The sequence below is a fragment of the Mytilus edulis genome, chromosome 12 (assembly GCF_963676685.1).
Source record: "Mytilus edulis chromosome 12, xbMytEdul2.2, whole genome shotgun sequence".
Classification (NCBI taxonomy): Eukaryota; Metazoa; Mollusca; class Bivalvia; order Mytilida; family Mytilidae; genus Mytilus; species Mytilus edulis.
Window position 1 is genome coordinate 51538600 of NC_092355.1, and position 20777 is coordinate 51559376.

General features: G+C 33.2%; 1 protein-coding gene across 1 annotated transcript; it reads left to right on the top strand.

Annotated features, from left to right (window-relative positions):
* The first annotated feature begins 601 nt into the window (after positions 1–601).
* Positions 602–15523, top strand: LOC139498745 (beta-1,3-glucan-binding protein-like). Its single transcript, XM_071287281.1, has 12 exons — positions 602–737; positions 4229–4309; positions 4924–5040; positions 5602–5720; positions 8304–8378; positions 9124–9190; positions 9966–10139; positions 11635–11712; positions 12388–12502; positions 13171–13242; positions 14221–14347; positions 15281–15523. Exons 1-12 carry the CDS (start codon positions 632–634, stop codon positions 15476–15478), a joined length of 1329 nt encoding a protein of 442 aa, XP_071143382.1. The 5' UTR covers positions 602–631; the 3' UTR covers positions 15479–15523.
* The last annotated feature ends 5254 nt before the right edge of the window (positions 15524–20777 follow it).

The window sequence follows — 20777 nt, forward strand, 5'->3', positions numbered from 1 at the left end:
GGGAAAACGTAAGATTGTAACAATGATTCCGGAACTTGTCAATTAAAGTTATGCAAAAACAACAGAAAGGCATGCAATAAAAGCCGGAAGCAGTTGATAATTTTTTTTCAAATCAGCCCGCTATGCACCATATCAGATAATTTAAGAGGGCCAAATAACTATATGCTTATTACATAATATACACATAAATTAGGCCGTTAGTTTTCTAGTTTGAATTGTTTTACATTGTTATTTCGAGGCCTTTTATAGCTGACTATGCGGTATGGGCTTTGTTCATTGTTGAAGGCCGTACGGTGACCTTTAGTTGTTAATTTCTTAGTCATTTTGTTCTCTTGTGGATAGTTGTCTCGTTGGCAATCATACCCCATCTTCTTTTTTTATATACTTCTTGAACCTTTCCTTCGTTGTTATTTTAGATGTGGTCCACCAAGCGAAAAAAAAAAACACCTTTAAATTAAAATTCATTACGCTAAATTTTATCAGTGTGAAAAGTCACAGTTTTTGTCTTAGGGCCAGGCAGTGCCAGCTTTGTCCTGTTTTGTAACACTCAGTCTGTCTCGTTCAGAGTTTCTTATCAACAGACAGTTAGTATAAATGCAAATGTTATCAGGGCTGTTCATTACACAGGATCATGAAGGACTCGGTGTTAGGTCTAGTATTCACCTTGGCTCTCGCATGTGCCTTGGAACCAGAGGTTATATTGGAGAAGCCATTTGGAATAAGGCTTAGACTTAAAGGTAAATGGTTACATTTGTATATTATTAATGTGTTGGCTTCAACATATGCACTAGATCTTTTTAAAGGGACCCAAATGAACTAAGACTATATTGTAAGACTGAAAAATAAAGGGTACTGTTTTGATATACATGTTATTCCTTGAAGACACCATCTGCCAACAAGTAATAGATAATATAACGTTAATTGTTATAGATACACGAATCAAATGAACAATTTCATATCAGTATATACATATGATATATAAAAAAAAAGAGAAGATGTGGTGTGATTTCTAATGAGACAACTCCACAATTACTATACATATGTATGTCACTTTACGATTTTTAACAATAAGCAAAACCAATACAGAACAAAAGACCCCGAATTGACAAATGTAAATTATTTCAAACGATAAAACGAACGACTTACTTATGTACAAAACAAATATGTAACACAGCAACAAACAACAAGCACTGAATTACAGATCTAAGAGTACTTGTAGTTACTGATACATTTTGTACCGAGTTTAAAGCCAAACAGAATAATCATTGATTAGAAAACGTAATATGCATCTAAGACTATTATGAAACGTAAAAGTAAGATTTCAACCCAGGTCATGTGCACTTTAATCTGATTGGGTTATATCTAAGATAGAAATACAGATTACAGAACACGTTTACTTCAATCTGATTGGGTTATTTCTAAGTTTGCAAAAAAGGCTACATTAAATTTTATTTCAGTTGGATATGGTTCTATCTAAGGTTGAAAACCAGGTCAATTCATTCAGATTTGGGTCCTAACACATGGTTGATACATATGACACGTTTACTGCAATCGGATTTTGTTCTATCGAAGGACGAAACTCAAGGAATGTAAACTTTATACTGATTGGCTTATATCAGTTCCCTTTGGTACGATGACATCATTTGCACCGAGTTTACGTAATGAAGATTATTCCAGACATAATATATAGAAATATCTATATAGATTTTGATACATAATACACTCTGTCTCAAAGAATAACATCTGAATAACAAGTTATTTTTTGCAAGATAAATTTATGTTACAATACATACAATTGCAAGAAAACATTCAGTAGCGGAGCCAGAAATATTCACCAGGGGATCTACTCTAGTTAAGCATAAGTTATTCGCTAAATAATCAACCAAATGATTCCCACAAAAGCGGAGTCCGCTAACCCATAAATCCGCTTCGGATATTCGCAAATATAGCGGCCATGTATGGCACGGGAATAGTGTCACAATGGCGTTTTAATGCAATCGCATAATTCATTTATGCGATTGCATAAAGCCATGTACATTGGTTGAACGTGTTTCTTTTTTTCGCGAAATTTACATTGTCAACTTCATAAAGTGCATTGATTGATTACTTCTGTGTATACAGGAAAGGGAACTATTTTGTCAAATTCGTTTGCTTTCTTTGTTTCCATTCCCCAAATCGCTAATTTAAGGAATATGAATCTTTTAAAATTGTACGTGTGATGTGTTGTTGTTTGCAATAACTCATTAGTTTTTGAATCAATCTAGTTTCATTTATGTTATTTGTGGTTATCTGTTGTTTGAATCTACTATCATCTTGATATATATATATTATATATATTATAATTATATATAGTTCAAAGAAAATAAAAAAAATAAATAATCAATGTATTCAAAATTAATTAATACTTTCCACTTTAAAGAGCTAAAATATTCTATTCTATTCTTTATTTACCTTAAACAATACAGTTTATCGGTATAATATGCATAAATATACAGTTTACAAGTTGTATAGCATTAACATACACATAAATAACAAACGTCAGAAATATCAGTTACATATTATACAGTTTGTGAGTTTCAGACTACATATAATAAACATAGGTCTTAAATATTATTCCTGCACTTAAATGAATAGAGTAAGTACTTTCCTAAATTACAGAGTTCCTTAGTGTTTTCAACAGAAAACAATTGTACTAATTTATAAGTTGATGGTTTAGTCCAATAATATTTCTTGATAAACTTTTTACGTATATCATTATAATTTGTCCTTCAACTTATCAACAACAATTCACATGTATGTCAATACGTTTGTGCCTTATCTCAGTATGTAAGAACTAATTTTTCCTTATATACGTCAACTAGACAATGACTTCCAACATACATGTAGTTAAAGTTTAAGTAGAAGAAAATACTACAGAAAGTAATTCATACATTTTAGAACACACGGCAGTTCTTTTTTTTAAATAAAGGCACCATTTGCACAAATTTTAGCATGGTTACATTAGATTTTCTACAATGTGTTTACAAGACTAAGCATGTAAACATTTGAAACGATAAGTTTTGCTTGATAATTTCGTGTGTTTGTTTTAGATACTACGAGATTTTCCAGCATATATATCCCAATGCTTTTATAAAAAATTACAGCTGATTGCTGAGATTCAAATTTTGTTAAGCTACCATATAAAACGGAGAGGGGTAAAAGATATAATGCCTTTGCTCGCCAATCCCTCTACACATCCGTTTAACGTTCAATTTATCATATTACATTTTATTTCCAATTCCTCTACATATGTAACTTTTCTATTTACCAAACTGTCTTACTCTAACCATACACACATATGCAACTGTTCTTTTCTTCATACTGCCTTACTCGTGTAACCCTCAAAACACATGTTACTGCTCTATATATCATGCTACCTTTGTTCGCCTATCCCTCCATACAAATGTTACTGCTCTATTTATCATACTACCTTTGTTCGCCTATCCCTCCATACAAATGTTACTGCTCTATTTATCATACTACCTTTGTTCGCCTATCCCTCCATACAAATGTTACTGTTCTATTTATCATACTACCTTTGTTCGCCTATCCCTTCATACAAATGTTACTGCTCTATTTATCATTCTACCTTTGTTCACCTATCCCTCCATACAAATGTTACTGTTCTATTCATCATACTACCTTTGTTCACCTATTCCTCCATACAAATGTTACTGCTCTATTTATCATACTACCTTTGTTCACCTATCTCTGCATACAAATGTTACTGTTCTATTTATCATACTACCTTTGTTCGCCTATCCCTCCATACAAATGTTACTGTTCTATTTATCATGCTACCTTTGTTCGCCTATCCCTCCATACAAATGTTACTGTTCTATTTATCATACTACCTTTGTTCGCCTATCCCTCCATACAAATGTTACTTTTCTATTTATCATACTGTCTTACTCGTGTACTTTTACACACATATGGTACTGTTCTATTTATCATACTGTCTTACTCGTGTAACTCTCAACACAAATGATACTACCTTTGCTCCCCTATCTCTGTACGCATTTGTTACTTTTCAATCTACCATACTGCCATTATGGGACGTACACAAGTGTTCCTTTTCTGTTGTCCATCCTTTGTTTACTCGCTAATTTTTCTTGTTTAGTTTCCGTTTGATCGCGTTCTATTTGCTCGTTTGTCTGCACACTTTTATCAGTCTTTTTTTAAATTTCAGATGAGTCATCACTTTTAGGAGTTAAGTTTGAAGTACAGCCAGAGGGACAAAAGATTTACAAAGAGTTCATAGAACACACATGTGAGTGTTTAGTGCATGTACTGATTTATTATAATATATTCAATTTTCATTGGACATCGTGGATCAACCAATCACGTATTGTATATATTTTTTGATTGGCATAAAATATAAAAGAATGTTAATAGGTGTAACATATGAGAATAGGTCTAACTTAAAAAAAAGAAGATGTGGTATGATTGGCAATGAGACTACTCTCCACAAGAGACCAACATGACACAGAAATTAACAACTATAGGTCACTGTACGGTCTTCAACAATGAGCAAAGCCAATAACGCATAGTAAGCTTAAAAGGCCTCGAAATGACAATATAAAATTATTCAAACGAGAAAACTAACGGTCTTATTTATATTCCGGATTTTTTTCATCCCGAAAAGTAGATGGTAGATTGGGTGCGTATTATACACAGCTACATACGGTTTTTAAATTATTTTTAATTTGTTTATCAATAGCGTTTTAGTCTTTATTATTAAAGAAAAGGTACTATACAAAAGAACTGATACCACGACAGTTATATATTTGAAGAAAACTTATGTTCAAAATGGACACCAATTAAATCTCATTTCATCTAATGAAGTGATAAAACGCTAATCACGATCATATTATATTTCTACAGTGGATGGAGCATGGGAGTTTCATTTACCGGAAGTTAAAATAGCTCCTGGAGGAAAACTAAGGTACAGACTAACAGCATACTTCGAAAATAACATCGAGGAATCTGATTGGAAGACACGTAAGTGTATAACATAGTTGTAAATGTTGTTATGGGATGAAACTTTTGACCGAATCTTATCCTCAGAAATGTCCCCCCCCCAAAAAAAAAAAAAAAAAAACAAAAAAACAAACAAACAAACAAGAAAAAATAAGAAAAACAAAAACAAACCAAAACAATACATACGGAAAAGATATTGTTTTTCAAATCAAGAAAACCCATATTATGGATGAGAAATTGAAAACTTTCAATATATTTTAACAATTGATAAAACGAAGGGGAAGGACTAGGTATGACCCCAGGGCTAAAACCCTTAGGTGGACTATAAAGGCCATTTATTTGAGATGAAAGGTCAATGTGTGAAAAAGTTCCGATTGTATGCGACAAATCGTATTGGTCATCTTTGTATTACTTATCTTAACCTATTTTTTTTTATGTCATACTGGTACATGGGTTATACAAAGTGACTTTAGATGTTTTCCATAGTGCGTAGCGAGGCTTATTGACGCATCACCCCCAAATTTCCATTTATTCTTATTACATTGCTATAAGCTATCATTGAGTAGATGACATATGTTACAGATGAAGTAGAGCCTTTAAAGCCTGTTAGAAGTATGAAGAGAGCCGTTGTATTCAGAGATGACTACAACAGCTTTAACCAGGGTAGTTACAGTATAGAGTGTTCAGCATGGGGAGGCGGAGTAAGTCATTCTAAACAATAAAACTATTAGTAAACGTGGCTATATTATAATTATTGTTATCCTTTCCCGTGTCGGTTATAGAATACTTTATAATTGGGAGCCTGCTGACTGCCTTAGAGAGGACCAACTCCAGTCTTGCTTAAATAATTCCATAAATAATCAACCAAATTTTCCTACAAAAAGGGGAGGGTGGCGGCAGTAGCAAAAGAGCTCCACCTAAATCGTCCTCTGCTTTATAGAGACGTAGATTTCCCCTGAAAATGATTTTACAGGATTGTTTTCGAAAAGTGAACTTATTAAAATGATAATCTTTTAAGAAATTATTCATTTTTTTAACACAAAATCCATAAAGTTAAAGGTAATAGTACATTAAATTAACCATACCAAAGATTTCGGTAAGATTTGAGATACAAATTTTGCTCTATGGACTTTTAACTGAAAATCGAAAAATGATGCTTTTATTTATTACTGCTTGAATTTATGAGCACCCGCTTTCGGTATAATTGATAACTGTTTACTCTTTTATAGGTGTAGATTAAAGGGTGTGAAAAAGTTAATGGCCTGTTGATTTTTAATAATTTTATCTTATAAACCATTTAAAACAGCTATGTACATTAGTGAAACGATGTCAGATGGTGATAAAATAAATGTTGGCCTGTGCTAGTATATGTATCTATAGAGAAACTTGTGCATGGAGATAGTGGGACTTTTCCTTGAAGAATTCAAATCCTTGACAGGTTTAACGTGTTAAAGTTACAATTAATGTGTTTTCATTTAACATGTAAGATCAGGGTAGGAATGGGGGTACCTTAATGACGTATAAAGGAAAAAAATCTAACCAAAGACGTTAACGATAATTTTTAGTGAATGACGATAACATGTACACTTTCTTTTAGACGATAAAAAAAATCAGCTGAATTAGACGAATCACGCTATTTTTTCCCAAAAATAACGGTAACGATAATTATTTAAGACATCGGACGAATCACGATAAGGATATTTTGACGAATCACGGTAATTTTTTTTACATTTGACGCTTACGGTAGCCGAAAATGACCGTTTAACGCCTGGCGGTAAAGGGCATTACCTCCCTCGTGTAATACACATACACAAACACAAAAAAAAGAACGAAATACTCGTATTTATTCAATAACTACTGTAAAGTTTTCCGTCACGATATTTTGTTTTATTTTGTTTTTTGTCCGATTGTACGAATGTCCGTGTTATTATATATTCACTGATGAATGGAATATATATACACATTCCCAAAATATATATATAAGGAACTGTTGTAATGTTCGAAACGAATTAGCGACCGAGATTGGACAAAATAATGACACTTAGCTTATAAATACAATTAACGTAGAACGATTGTTTGACAGTAATGAATAAATATCTTATATGTTCTTTTCTGTTCTATCAGGGGCGGATCCAGGAATTTATTAGGGGGTGGTCACCTTTTGAAATCTTAAATCAAAATTCAATTTTTTATTGGTATCATGAAAATAGTTACAACTATAGAAGACAAAAGGTACACATTATTTATAAAATTGATTCCAATTTCATTTTTCTTGGATGCCTGCGTGCAAACATGTCAAGTTCTAACTCTAAATTGTAATGCACGTGCATCAGTGCAAGTCCATTTAGTCGGTCCTGGCCAATTATTGCACGTAAAAATGTTTTCAGTAAACCGAGCTCACTATTCGAACGCTCACATTCACAACTGGTTACACTCATTGTGCAAACAATTTTGAGAATTGCATATATATTGGGATAATCAAGTTTGTTGCATTTTTTAATGGTTTTAGTAGCTGACTTTGGCAATGTATCTGTGGTATGTTTCCAAAAATGCAACCACCTATCTATTTTTTGGTACATGGTGCACCATTTTTGCAAACACAGGGGGTGGTCACCGGCACCGGGTGACCACCCCCTGGATCCGCCTCTGTCTATGTTTTCTATTCCATAAGTTAGGCATCCGACCTTACCTATAATTTTTCACATGTAAAGTAAGTTATTATATGTAGTCCTGTCGCAGTATAAGGTTTAAAAACCTAATGATAAACTTTTGTCAAAAATATCTTTTCATTTTTAATAGACTTAAATAATTTGCAATTTGCTAATTTTCTTCGATTACAAAACACGTTGATCTCTTTTTCGGTTCTTTTCGGTCCTTTTCGGTTCTTTTTGGTCCTTTTTGGTCCTTTTCGGTTCTTTTCTGTAAATCGTCGCTCTTTTCTGTAAGTCGTCGAACCCCCGAGGTTTGATGCCATTGTAACTCGATACATGTATTTGTGTATAAACACATTGTACTCTAGTGTAGTCAGGACAATTTTAATAAAATTGAGAATGTAAATGGGGAATGGGTCAATGAGACAACAACCCGTCCATAGAGCAGACAACAGCCGGCGTAGATGTTTGGTAACTTTTTAATCTGCACACAAAAATTTCGGCAATACAAGGAAATATGCATGCATTTTATAGTACAAAACAAATCACAAAGAATGGTATGAAATATATTTTGTATAGCCCATTTACTTTACTATCTTTGTCGTCTAATTTATCTGTCTTTTTCCATTTCAGAATGACGAATTTCAAGTATACACAAACCAAGGCAAGAACCTGTTCTCCAGAGGAGGTCACCTCTACATCAAACCGGTATGTAAATAGTTATATGATTTGCAGTATATCATTTAAATTATGAAAACAAAGATTGCTGCTGATCAGCTATAAACGTTTGTGACAGTTAACGACATCAGTAAGTCTGCGGAGTACATTTTTTTGAAATTTTATTTAGCGTTAAAATCATTGGAGAAGTACAAACTAATTATAACAAGGCATAGACGGAAATCATTCGATTGCTGTTATTGACCTTACAAAAAGAAAACCAAGATATCACATTGTCAGAAATCCGAATTTAAGGCACAAATGCAGCTCAACAAATGTGTTACCCCCATAATTTTGCTATATTTCATATAAATATATAAAAAAAACACATTGCTTTATTTATTGATACGGGAGCTACATTAAATTTTGTACTATTTGATTTTTTAGTGGAGGGGAGGGGGTGTTAGGATAAAAAAAGCCCTGCATTTTTTCTTCGAAATAATTATCGTTCATACCTTTTTTTTTTATATTTTTCACTCTATTCGGTCCTGCCCTTTTTATCATTTTTTTCTTTACATAAATTGTCATCCTCCCTTTTTTTTCCAAATTGCCAATTCTACCTTTTTTTAATCAAAACTCTTTTCCTGTCGTTTTTCAAATGTCATCCTAGCCCCCTCTCCCCTTTCCGCCTAAAACCATAGTTTTTTACGAACACATCTTTAAACAAAGATGTTATAGACATTGTACACGAGTGATGACAAAGCGTATCTATATACATACTAGTTTTAAATTCCAGACTTTAACAATCGATGACCCTCACTACGATTCCAACAGACTATATCATGGTCGTATGATTGTGAAAGGTAAGCTGTCATTTTGTTTTTGTTATTCAAACTAGGATGTGCATGTAACACATTGAATTATGATATTTTTTTGGGGGAAATCTCTTTATTTTTTATTTTGTTTCGGTTTTTGAAAACCTGACGTTCAGTAGTTGTCGTTTGTTGATGTTGTTCATAAGTATACTACGCGGGTTATTCAGTGTGAACCACATTTTTGATGTTATTTCTTCATTGACAGAAAAAAATATTGCAGTCATTCCTTAAATAATTAAAGATAAAACCTAGTAATCAATTTACACCATATTATGTTATTTGAAATATTATATTTATTATAGTGCCATGAAGAAACATTTGTTGCTATCCTGGATAACTCATGTTCACCGTAAAACCTTCAACAATAAGCAAAATCAATTGTTTTTTTATTCTAACACTTTTTTTACAGACGAAGTTAATTCTTAGGGTATCACCAGCCCAGTAGTCAGCACTTTTGTGCTAACAAGAATTATCATTGATATACAAATGTAGTTATATTTATAAATTTTAAAATTTTGAATTTTTGAAATACTAAGGCTTTTCTACCTCAGGCATAGATTACCTTAGCTGTATATGGCAAAACATTTAGGAATTTTGGTCCTTTATGCTCTGCAACTTCGTACTTTATTTCGTCTTTTTAACTCTTTGGATTCGAGTGTCACTGATGAGTCTTTTGTAGACGAAACGCGCGTCTGGCGTATATACAAAATTTAGTCCTGGTATCTATGATAGGATTACTTATACATGTTATAATCATTTGCAGACGATTTTTGCGGATATTGCAGTCAATCCACTAACTGGGGATGTGACAGAACGGCTGTCAATGGCAACGTATTGAACCCAATCATGTCTGGAAAAGTTACAACGCATGCGTCAATCAGATACGGAACTGTAACTGTTCGAGCAAAGATTCCTAGAGGAGACTGGATTTGGCCAGGTAAAGATATATCGTTCTCTTTAAAATTGCACTTTTAATTTTTTTCTTTTTTTCTAGTTACTGTAATGTTTACTTCTTACAATTTACTCTATAAATTCTTCTCCATGTAATTATATACAGGTATAATGTTTGTGCATTCTTCCTTTTCGTAAATTTCATACATCATAGAATAATAGCAAATTACATGTACAAATGTACAAAATTTACAGATCTGCTGTCCAATTTATACACATATATGTCACGTGAACATCAGCATTCTGAATCGTGTTACAAACTTGCAGATTTAATATATATTTTATTTTGAATTTTCGAAAGCAAGGCAACGAAAAAAGAAACAGCCCATCTACCTTCTTAAAGAGTTGTTTAAGATTATTTTAGATGCACCATATTATTCTTTTTGCTTTATCATGTTTTATTGTCATTGTCTTTTTCCCCCGTATTCTCCCCCCTTTTGTCCGTTGCGTATAATCTCTTAATTTAGTTGTTGTCGTTTGTTTATGTGTTACATATTTGTTTTTCAATAATCTTTTTTTTATATAAATACGGCCGTTAGTTTTCTCGTTTGAATTGTTTTGCATTGTCATTTCGGTGCCTTTTATAGCTGACTATGCGGTTTGGGCTTTGATCATTGTTGAAAGCCGTACGGTGACATATAGTTGTTCATTTTTGTGTCATTTTGGTCTCTTGTGGACAGTTGTATCATTGGCAATCATACCACATCTTCTTTTTTATATTCATTTTGTAAACTCCATTTAGACCCTCGTTAATTCATTTGGGTATTAAAACGTCCACCACTGTACAATTTGTATGGAGTACGGAAGCGCTTAGTTCTAAAATTGTACGGACGGTCCATGCTTTTACACCCCATTGCAATTACTTAAAGAAGCATCCAAATACTTATAAAAACATTATTCACTATGATCACGGAAAACACGATTACTTTAAAGTTTTTCTTCTATTTATCTAACTGTACACTTTATTGTGGAAACGTGTGTCATCATTTACGTTACAATTCATGCAGTTCATTTTGAAATGAAGAATGACATGAGATTGATGTTAACCAATCAAAGTAACGTATAATAATGACGTGGTTAGTTAATTATATTTAAGAATTGAATTCTTCTTTTTGTAACTTCATTAGGGTGTAAAAGCGTTGACCGAAGTACATTTTGTATGAAGCGCGGAAGCACTTCATTCTAAAAATGTGCGCACGGTCATCGCTTTTACAACCATATGAAGTTACAAAAAGAAGTATTCAGTTTTGATAATTATTTTTTTTTTAGCTATGATCATGAAAATACGAATTTTATAATTGTTTTAGTTAATTGACCTATTGTGGGACTAAGTGTTATCATGAGTGAAAAGTTATATTGAGTAATGCAATTGCTTAAGGAATAACACGTGATGTGCATTTAGCCAATCAGAAAAAAGTATTATAATGAAACATATATCTAATGTAATTATATTATAAAGTTTGTGTTCTTTTTACTTACAGCAATATGGATGTTGCCAAAGGATTGGCATTATGGTGGCTGGCCTCGTTCTGGTGAAATTGATTTGATGGAAGCACGTTGTAAGTATAGACATCATATAAACCTAATATGTGGAATGTAATTATGATTTGACGATAAAATTATGAGAAAACTTTTAAAAGTGCTGTTCAGTAAATATTGATACATTATTTTTAAATTGGTGCTATCGAATGAAGTTATTTCGATTTTATATAATTGAACTTGTCAGGGTCATGAACATGAAAACTCTTTAGTTTTAATTCCATATGAGAGTTAAAATAAACTATACGTTGAGGGCAAGTTTGATCTTGGACAAACACATTTAATTTCAAATGCGAGAGGATGAAAAAGTGGGGGGGGGGGGAGGTCGGCCGGGTTATACATTGTGAACATTTTGATTGAAAGAACTGATGTTGTCACGCAGATGACCAACATTAATATTCCAAATAAAGATTTTCCTTCTACCGTATATTGTTTAAATGGAAGATGAACAAACAATGATTGATGGCATTAAAAAACTTTTAAAAAAAATAAAAATGTTCGCGCTCCGCATGAATTTTTTTCTGATTGAGACATAAAAAAAACCATATCCTCCTCCCTTTGAAGTTATATAGTTATCCCCAAAGGTACAATGTGTTAGAATGGTTAGCAGTATTAAGTTGATAATCGTTTTTTTTTTGTTCTCATACTTCGTTTTACTTTGTTCTCATACTACGTTTTACTTATCTAATTTCTAGGTAATGCAAAAGTAAATTGTGGTGGTAACGATCACGGAATAGGAGAAGTTGCATCCACACTTCATTGGGGACCATCACCTAGTCAAAATGGCTTCATGAAAACACATGGTGAAAAGTAAGTAAAGAATTCTAACTATCATGTGACCATCACCTAGTCAAACAAGCTTCATGAAAACACATGGCGAAAAGTAAGTAAAGAATTCTAACTATCATGTGACCATCACCTAGTCAAAATGGCTTCATGAAAACACATGGCGAAAAGTAAGTATAAAATTCTAACTATCATGTGACCATCACCTAGTCAAAATGGCTTCATGAAAAGACATGGCGAAAAGTAAGTAAAAAATCCTAACTATCATGAGATCATCACCTAGTCAAAATGGCTTCATAAAAACACATGGCGAAAAGTAAGTATAGAATCCTAGCTATCACCAGACCATCACCTAGTCAAAATGGCTTCATGAAAACACATGGCGAAAAGTAAGTAAAGAATACATACAATCATGAAAATGAATGATAATCAGAGAGCTATCAACCTGGACAATCACATGAAAACTCATGGTGAATTGTAAGTAAAGAAACACAATTATTAAAGGGCAGTTCTTGTATTGTATTTATTTTCATTGACGTCTGTATAATAATTGTAAGTAAAGAAGCATCTTTTTCTTGTTTCCCATTTTTACTATTTATTCCTCTTCCTTCGTATGACATCATCATAATATAATTCATTATTATTTCTTTATTGTTTAGATATAGTTACTTACTAGATTAGTTTTATTTCAGAGACAAGAATGGTGGCGACTGGGCAGATGGCTTCCATATCTATAAATTAGAGTGGTACGCAGATCATATCAGGTATGTTCATGTACCATTGTAAGGGTCAAAACTTTAAGGTCAATTTCCTTTTGAAAGAGGTATAAATTCCTAAAAAAATGAAGTCAAAGACATGCTTATTTTATAAGATGATTAGATTGAATATTTACGCATCATAGATACCAGGACTAAATTTGGTATATACGCCAGACGCGCGTTTCGTCTACAAAAGACTCATCAGTGACGCTCGAATCCAAAATAGTTTAAAAGGCCAAATAAAGTACGAAGTTGAAGATTGAATGCGAGCATACCCTGCATTACTGTTTTCTATAAGACCCATTCATATGTTATATAGATTGATAGCCGGTAATACGGAATGGGTTTTTCGAATTGTTGATAAGCCATACGATTGCTTATAATTGAACAAATCATGTCATTTGGAATTTGTTCGGTAGTGTTCTCCTTGGCAAACATACCACATCTCCTTATTTTCATTTGTATTGTCTTATTTCAAAAAAACTACTTACATTTAGATGAATTCCATATGCATGAGTTGGAACCGTATCATACGGTAAGGTTCTAATCATGAAAATACATAGTACATGCAGGCATTCTAATGGTTATCTGGAAAAAATATCAAATGAGAAGGATTTAAGAAATTATATAGCTGTGTCAATTAGTACAAGTATAAACATCACATTAAGTATTTATGAAAAGTTACATATCAATGAAAAGTTATCTCCACCGACTTTGTTTCGCCAATACAAATGTTGTTATAGATTATCGTTGATCATTTCAAATGATTGATTTATTCGCTTGAGCCAGTACACTTACGTGATTCCCCCAGGTGAGATGAATAATGATAATCTGTTTACGAATGACGTCAATCTCTGGTCAATTTCATTCTAGCGGGAAAAAGTCATATATATCACGCGACTCCGCTGAGAAAGGAAATCAGTCAGCAAGATCAAAGTAATTTCGTAAAAAAGTGATAATAAATAGTATTTGTTTTTTTTAAAGAGTAACAGTTGATGGTCAACAAATAATGTATGTAGGAACACCTGGAAATGGTTTCTACAACTATGGAGGCTTCGGTGGCAGCAATATTTGGGCAAGTGGAGGCAACAATGCTCCATTTGATCAGCCAGTAAGTTTAAGTGATGTCAATGTGTCGTTTATCGTTGAAAATGCCAATAATGTATGCTATAACTGGTCAAAAGCGTTAGTGTTTCAAAATTTCAAAATTTTATATAAAGTTGACCTTATAATGTTTGCTAAGAGGATTTTTTTCCGCACAAACTTACGGTCTTCATATTGCCCTTGTTCTTTGCTGGAAATGATTGAGTGGTAAGTAAGTCCATTTAGTGTATAATCATGACTTGTGGATAAGCTGAAATGTATTCATGACGCATTGTCTGAATTAATTCAAATTTGATAAAAAAATATCGACTAGCATATCACGTGTATCAGTAAGTAATGATCTCAGATGGGCATGACATAACAAAAAAATATAGTTAAGGTGGTACCCAACACTTTCACGAAAATTAATTTGGCTCGTTTAATTTTCTTAAAATTTTGACAAAGTATTGACTTTGACCCTTTGACAAAAAGATAAAAATTTGAACAAATTTGAACTAACCGTTTTATCAGAAAAATTACACAGGTTATATAGCAGTTTGACAAACACTTATTTTGATCACTGAGAAGCTTAATATTCCCTTGACAACACAACGTAATTAAAACGTTTAGCTGATTTTACAGAGTTATCTCCCTGTAGTGTTAGGTACCACCTGAAATGGTCGGATCACAAAAATCCATGAGACGAGGATAAATGTTTGTACAATGTACAACGTGTCCAAGATATTTTATTTTTGGGATTCATTTCTTAAATGTAAAAAAATTACTGCTTACAGCTGTGTCTTCAAAACTAACTCGTTTCACTATCAATAGAATAAAAAACTATTAAGAAAAAGAAATGATTGAGAAAAAGTAAAAGTCGTCAATGGTACCAGGCTTTTAAACCGTTACCCTACCAGATTGTCATGTACACCTTAATCAAATAGAATTTTTCCCATTACAGTTCCAGTTGATCATGAATGTAGCCGTTGGTGGTGGTTTCTTTTCATCTGGATGCAGTTACAACCATCCACGTCCATGGAATGATGGTTCAAATAAACAAATGAGAGAATTCTGGGACAGACGAGGTGAATGGCTGTCAACCTGGCATGGAGATAATGTTGCTATGCAAATTGATTATGTCGAAATGGTTCAGGCTTAATCTGAAATTATTGAATATTAAAGTTGTACGCAATCATTTTATAAAGGTTTCACTCTTTATATATATATATTTATATCATAGTGATATAAAAGCTACAAGAAAGTATAGTATATACAAAGGGAATAACCGGATAACGAACAAAACTGTATTGCATGACAAACCACACAAACCGGTAACACCTGACTTCTAAAACATACACACTACAACAAAGAAAAAACAAATAAATAAAGGCAACAGTAGTATACCGCTGTTTGAAGTTCATAAATCGATTGAGAAAAAAACATATCCCGGTTACAAACTAAAACTGAGGGAAACGCATCAGTTTATAAGAGGAGACCCATGACACAACAGAAACACGACTATAAAATGTAACGCACACAGAAACGAACTATAATATAACAACAGCCATTTTCCTGACTTGGTACAGGACATTTTAAGAAGAAAACATGATGGGTTGAACTTGTGGCAAGTCAAACCTCCCGCTTTTTATGGCAATGTTAAATATAAGATTAAAATGACAACATTACATGACAGGACTACAATACAAATAAATGGGAGAACATACATGACAGAGAAATACACAAAGAATAGCTAACGAAAGGTACCAGGTATAAAATTTTATACGCCAGACGTGCGTTTCGTCCATACAAGACTAACCAGTGACGCTCAGATGAAAAATGGTCGAAAGCCAAAACAAGTATACAGTTGAAGAGCACTGAAGACTAAGAGTTTCAAAAAGTTGTTAAATACAGCTAATTCTAACAATGATCACTGTCCTTTCCTGGATCCTGATATCTATATTTTTAACGGTATGCTTTATACCAAAATTTATGATAAAAGAGATGATTTTTCATTTCCTATTGTTAATCATCCATTTTCAGATGGTAGGGGTTTATTGACAGCATCTTATGGTAGTTAGGTATCTGAACTTGTCCATGTTGTTCGATTCGCTCTTGTATGTACCAGCATATGTGATTGTATCTCTGTATTACTGAAAAAAAAAGATTACAACAGGGTTTTCGATATCACAAACTGGTCAAAACATTTACTAAATTTTATCATTGGTACAAGTTCATCATTTGTAAATATAAATCAACATGCCGATTTCTAGTGTGTTCGGGTATTTCATATCCAATCTCTTATATTAATATTCTTTACAAAGCATACATATGTCAATGGCGTAGTTATTCTATTTTTAAGTGTAAGCCCTTACCTCGGCGAGGGGTTTGAGGGACCCAATCGAATCCAGGTTATAACAATTACTAGTAGTGTGTTCGAGGGGCAAGTCCATTTCTGACAATAAAAACTATCAATATCAAGTTGAACATACTTAAGAGACCATCTTTTTTAATCTATTATGTTTAATTAATACATTGTTTTAATTTGGAATCTAATGGTCATTTGTGTTAGAGAAAATATCCAAACCAGTTACTTAAAAATATTTAAAAGGAACCGTGGGTCAAAGAAGTAACTCGAACAAAACCCCTTTTTGTGGAAATGTCGTTAATGGATATGAATTGATTAATTTGCATAGATGTTTAGGTGCATTATGACAATTCGTAAAGGGTTCCGTGGAACCGTGGTTCTAGCCTGGGATTACCCCTTCCCGCGAAAATTGATACCTGTCCATTCATCAGTCCATTACAGAAGTTTGAATAATCAAACATTTTCTGAAGATGTTTTTTCTTGAGATGAACAATGACAATATCTGAAAAAATTTTCATGTTTAAAAAAATTATAATCACAGACCGTCTGTTAATTGTTAAAAGATAAGTCCGTATATCAATTGAATAAAAATATACTTTATAAAATTTGCTTCATACATTTATCACAAAAAAGCTTCTGCCAAAGTTTCATAAAATTCGATAAAGGTTTGACAAAGTAATTGAGTGTAACAAACTTTAACCACAGACTGTTACAGTATCTTGAATTTTTTTATATCAGTAAAACACGGTAGTCCTATAACATATGTATGGAAAGCCACAGTGAACCCCCCGATTATTATTATTTTTTCCTTTAAAAATACATAGATACAAATAAATCTTCGGCTTTGACAATCCCGCCGATTAATATAAATTCTACAATCTTCGGCTTTTTCAAAATCTTCGGCTTTTACAAAATCTTCGGCTTTTCAAAATCTACGGCTTTTACAAAATCTTCGGCTTTTAAAAATCTACGGCTTTTTCAAAATCTACGGCTTTTTCAAAATCTTCGGCTTTTCAAAATCTACGGCTTTTTCAAAATCTTCGGCTTTTCAAAATCTACGGCTTTTCAAAATCTTCGGCTTTTCAAAATCTTCGGCTTTTCAAAATCTACGGTTTTTCAAAATCTACGGCTTTTCAAAATCATCGGCTTTTTAAAATCTTCGGCTTTTCAAAATCATCGGCTTTTTAAAATCTTCGGCTTTTCAAAATTGTCGGCTTTTCAAAATCGTCGGCTTTTTAAAATCAGCGGCTTTTCAAAATCTTCGGCTTTTAAAAATTCACCGCCGATTATTATATTATAAAATCTTCGGCTTTGAATCACATGGCCGCCGATTATTTTCAATTAAAAAATCTTCGGCTTTTGAAAGTCTATATCCATAAAAGTCAGACCTTTCGCCGATTATTATCAATTGTAAAATCTTAAACACGCAAGCACATGCAGGCTATATAGTATGTATGTATGATTAAAACTGACGTGGAAAGGTAACACATGGCAAGCGAAAGCTCTTTTTTTGAGAGCCCAGGTGGTCGTGTGGTCTAGCGGGACGGCTGCAGTGCAGGCGATTTGGTGTCACGATATCACAGTAGCATGGGTTCGAATCCCGGCGAGGGAAGAACCAAAAATTTGCTGTAAATTTGCTTTCTACAGATCTAACATTGTTGGGTTGATGTTTAGACGAGTAGTATGTATGTATGTATATATATGAGTGTGTGTGTAAGCGCCTGTAACATTTTTAAGCCACCCTTCCAAAATAGGGGTGGCATATTAATTTACTCCTGTCCGTCCGGCTGTTCGTTAGTAAGATGCATTGTTTGTCCGGCTATCTCCTACAGTTTTAAATGTACAACTTTAATATTTTGTAGGATGTTCATACACACAAGAAGATGTGGTATGAGTGCCAATGAGACAACTCTACATTAAAGTCACAATTTATAAAAATAGACCATTATAGGTCAATGTACGGTCTTCGACACGGAGCCTTGGCTCACACCAAACAGCAAGCTATAACCCCCCCCCCCCCCCAAAAAAAAGGGGAAAAACAATTTAAACGAGAAAACAAACGGTCTAATCTATATATATAAAAAAAAACAGTGAAATATAAACCACATCAACAGATGACAACTACTGAACATCGGATTCCTGACTTAGGACAGGTGCAAAAAATTCAGTGGGATTAAACGTTTTAATGGTACCAAACCTTCTCCCTTATCGGAACACTAGTGTAACAGCAAAAAAAATATATAGGTGAGTGTGCTTGTTTTCGAGATATTAGTTATTAAAATTCTGGAGGGAAAATGTTCTCTCTTGAGTTTTCATAGCTTTAAAAACGATTTTTTAAGACTTTGACAGACGGCTTATAATCATACATGTAAAAGATTTATTAAAAGAAAATTAGGATTTAGTGGGCAAAATGTGTTAAGTCATTTAAATGGATGACTGACGGATGGACAGAAGGACAATTGTATACCATAGTACGTCCCGTAAATAGACAGGGGATGTAATCAACTATAGGTCACTATACAACCTTCAACAATGAGCAAAACTCAAACTGTCCTTGTCATGATATAAATAAGTACAATCAATAAGGGAGAAGGTTTGGTACCATTTTAACGTTTAATACCACTGAATTGTTTGCACCTTTAAGTGATACTTTATCATGAATGAAGCTCCTCAAAAGGGTCAAAATCTTGAAATTGTTAAGCTGTCTAGATGACACAAACGATACCCCCGCCTGACCATAGTCAATTATTGATTTAACCATATAAGATAAGATAAGATAAGATATATTTTATTTCCAATAGTGGACCCATTATACAGGCATAATCAGTACATTGATTTTTTTATCACACAGTTGCAATAAAAAATCAAGAGAGAACATTTTCCCTCCAGAATTTTAATAACTAATATCTCGAAAACAAGCACACTCACCTATATATTTTTTTTGCTGTTACACTAGTGTTCCGATAAGGGAGAAGGTTTGGTACCATTAAAACGTTTAATCCCACTGAATTTTTGCACCTGTCCTAAGTCAGGAATCCGATGTTCAGTAGTTTTCATCTGTTGATGTGGTTTATAAATTTTTTTCTTGTTTCACTTTTTTTTTTTTTTTTTTTTATAGATTAGACCGTTTGTTTTCTCGTTTAAATGGTTTTTCCCTTTTTTTTGGGGGTAGGGGGGTATAGCTTGCTGTTTGGTGTGAGCCAAGGCTCCGTGTCGAAGACCGTACATTGACCTATAATGGTCTATTTTTATAAATTGTGACTTTAATGTAGAGTTGTCTCATTGGCACTCATACCACATCTTCTTGTGTGTATGAACATCCTACAAAATATTAAAGTTGTACATTTAAAACTGTAGGAGATAGCCGGACAAACAATGCATCTTACTGACGAACAGCCGGACGGACAGGAGCAAATTAATATGCCACCCCCTATTTTGTAAGGGTGGCTTAAAAATGTGACAGGCGCATATACACACACTCATATATATATACATACATACATACTATATAGCCTGCATGTGCTTGCGTGTTTAAGATTTTACAATTGATAATAATCGGCGAGGGGTCTGACTTATGGATATAGACTTTCAAAAGCCGAAGATTTTTTAATTGAAAATAATCGGCGGCCATGTGATTCAAAGCCGAAGATTTTATAATATAATAATCGGCGGTGAATTTTTAAAAGCAGAAGATTTTGAAAAGCCGCTGATTTTAAAAAACCGACGATTTTGAAAAGCCGACAATTTTGAAAAGCCGAAGATTTTAAAAAGCCGATGATTTTGAAAAGCCGTAGATTTTGAAAAGCCGAAGATTTTAAAAAACCGACGATTTTGAAAAGCCGACAATTTTGAAAAGCCGAAGATTTTAAAAAGCCGATGATTTTGAAAAGCTTTAGATTTTGAAAAGCCGAAGATTTTGAAAAGCCGTAGATTTTGAAAAGCCGAAGATATTAAAAAGCCGAAGATTTTGAAAAAGCCGTAGATTTTGAAAAAGCCATAGACTTTTAAAAGCCAAAGATTTTGTAAAAGCCGTAGATTTTGAAAAGCCGAAGATTTTGAAAAAGCCGAAGATTTTGAAAAAGCTGTAGATTTT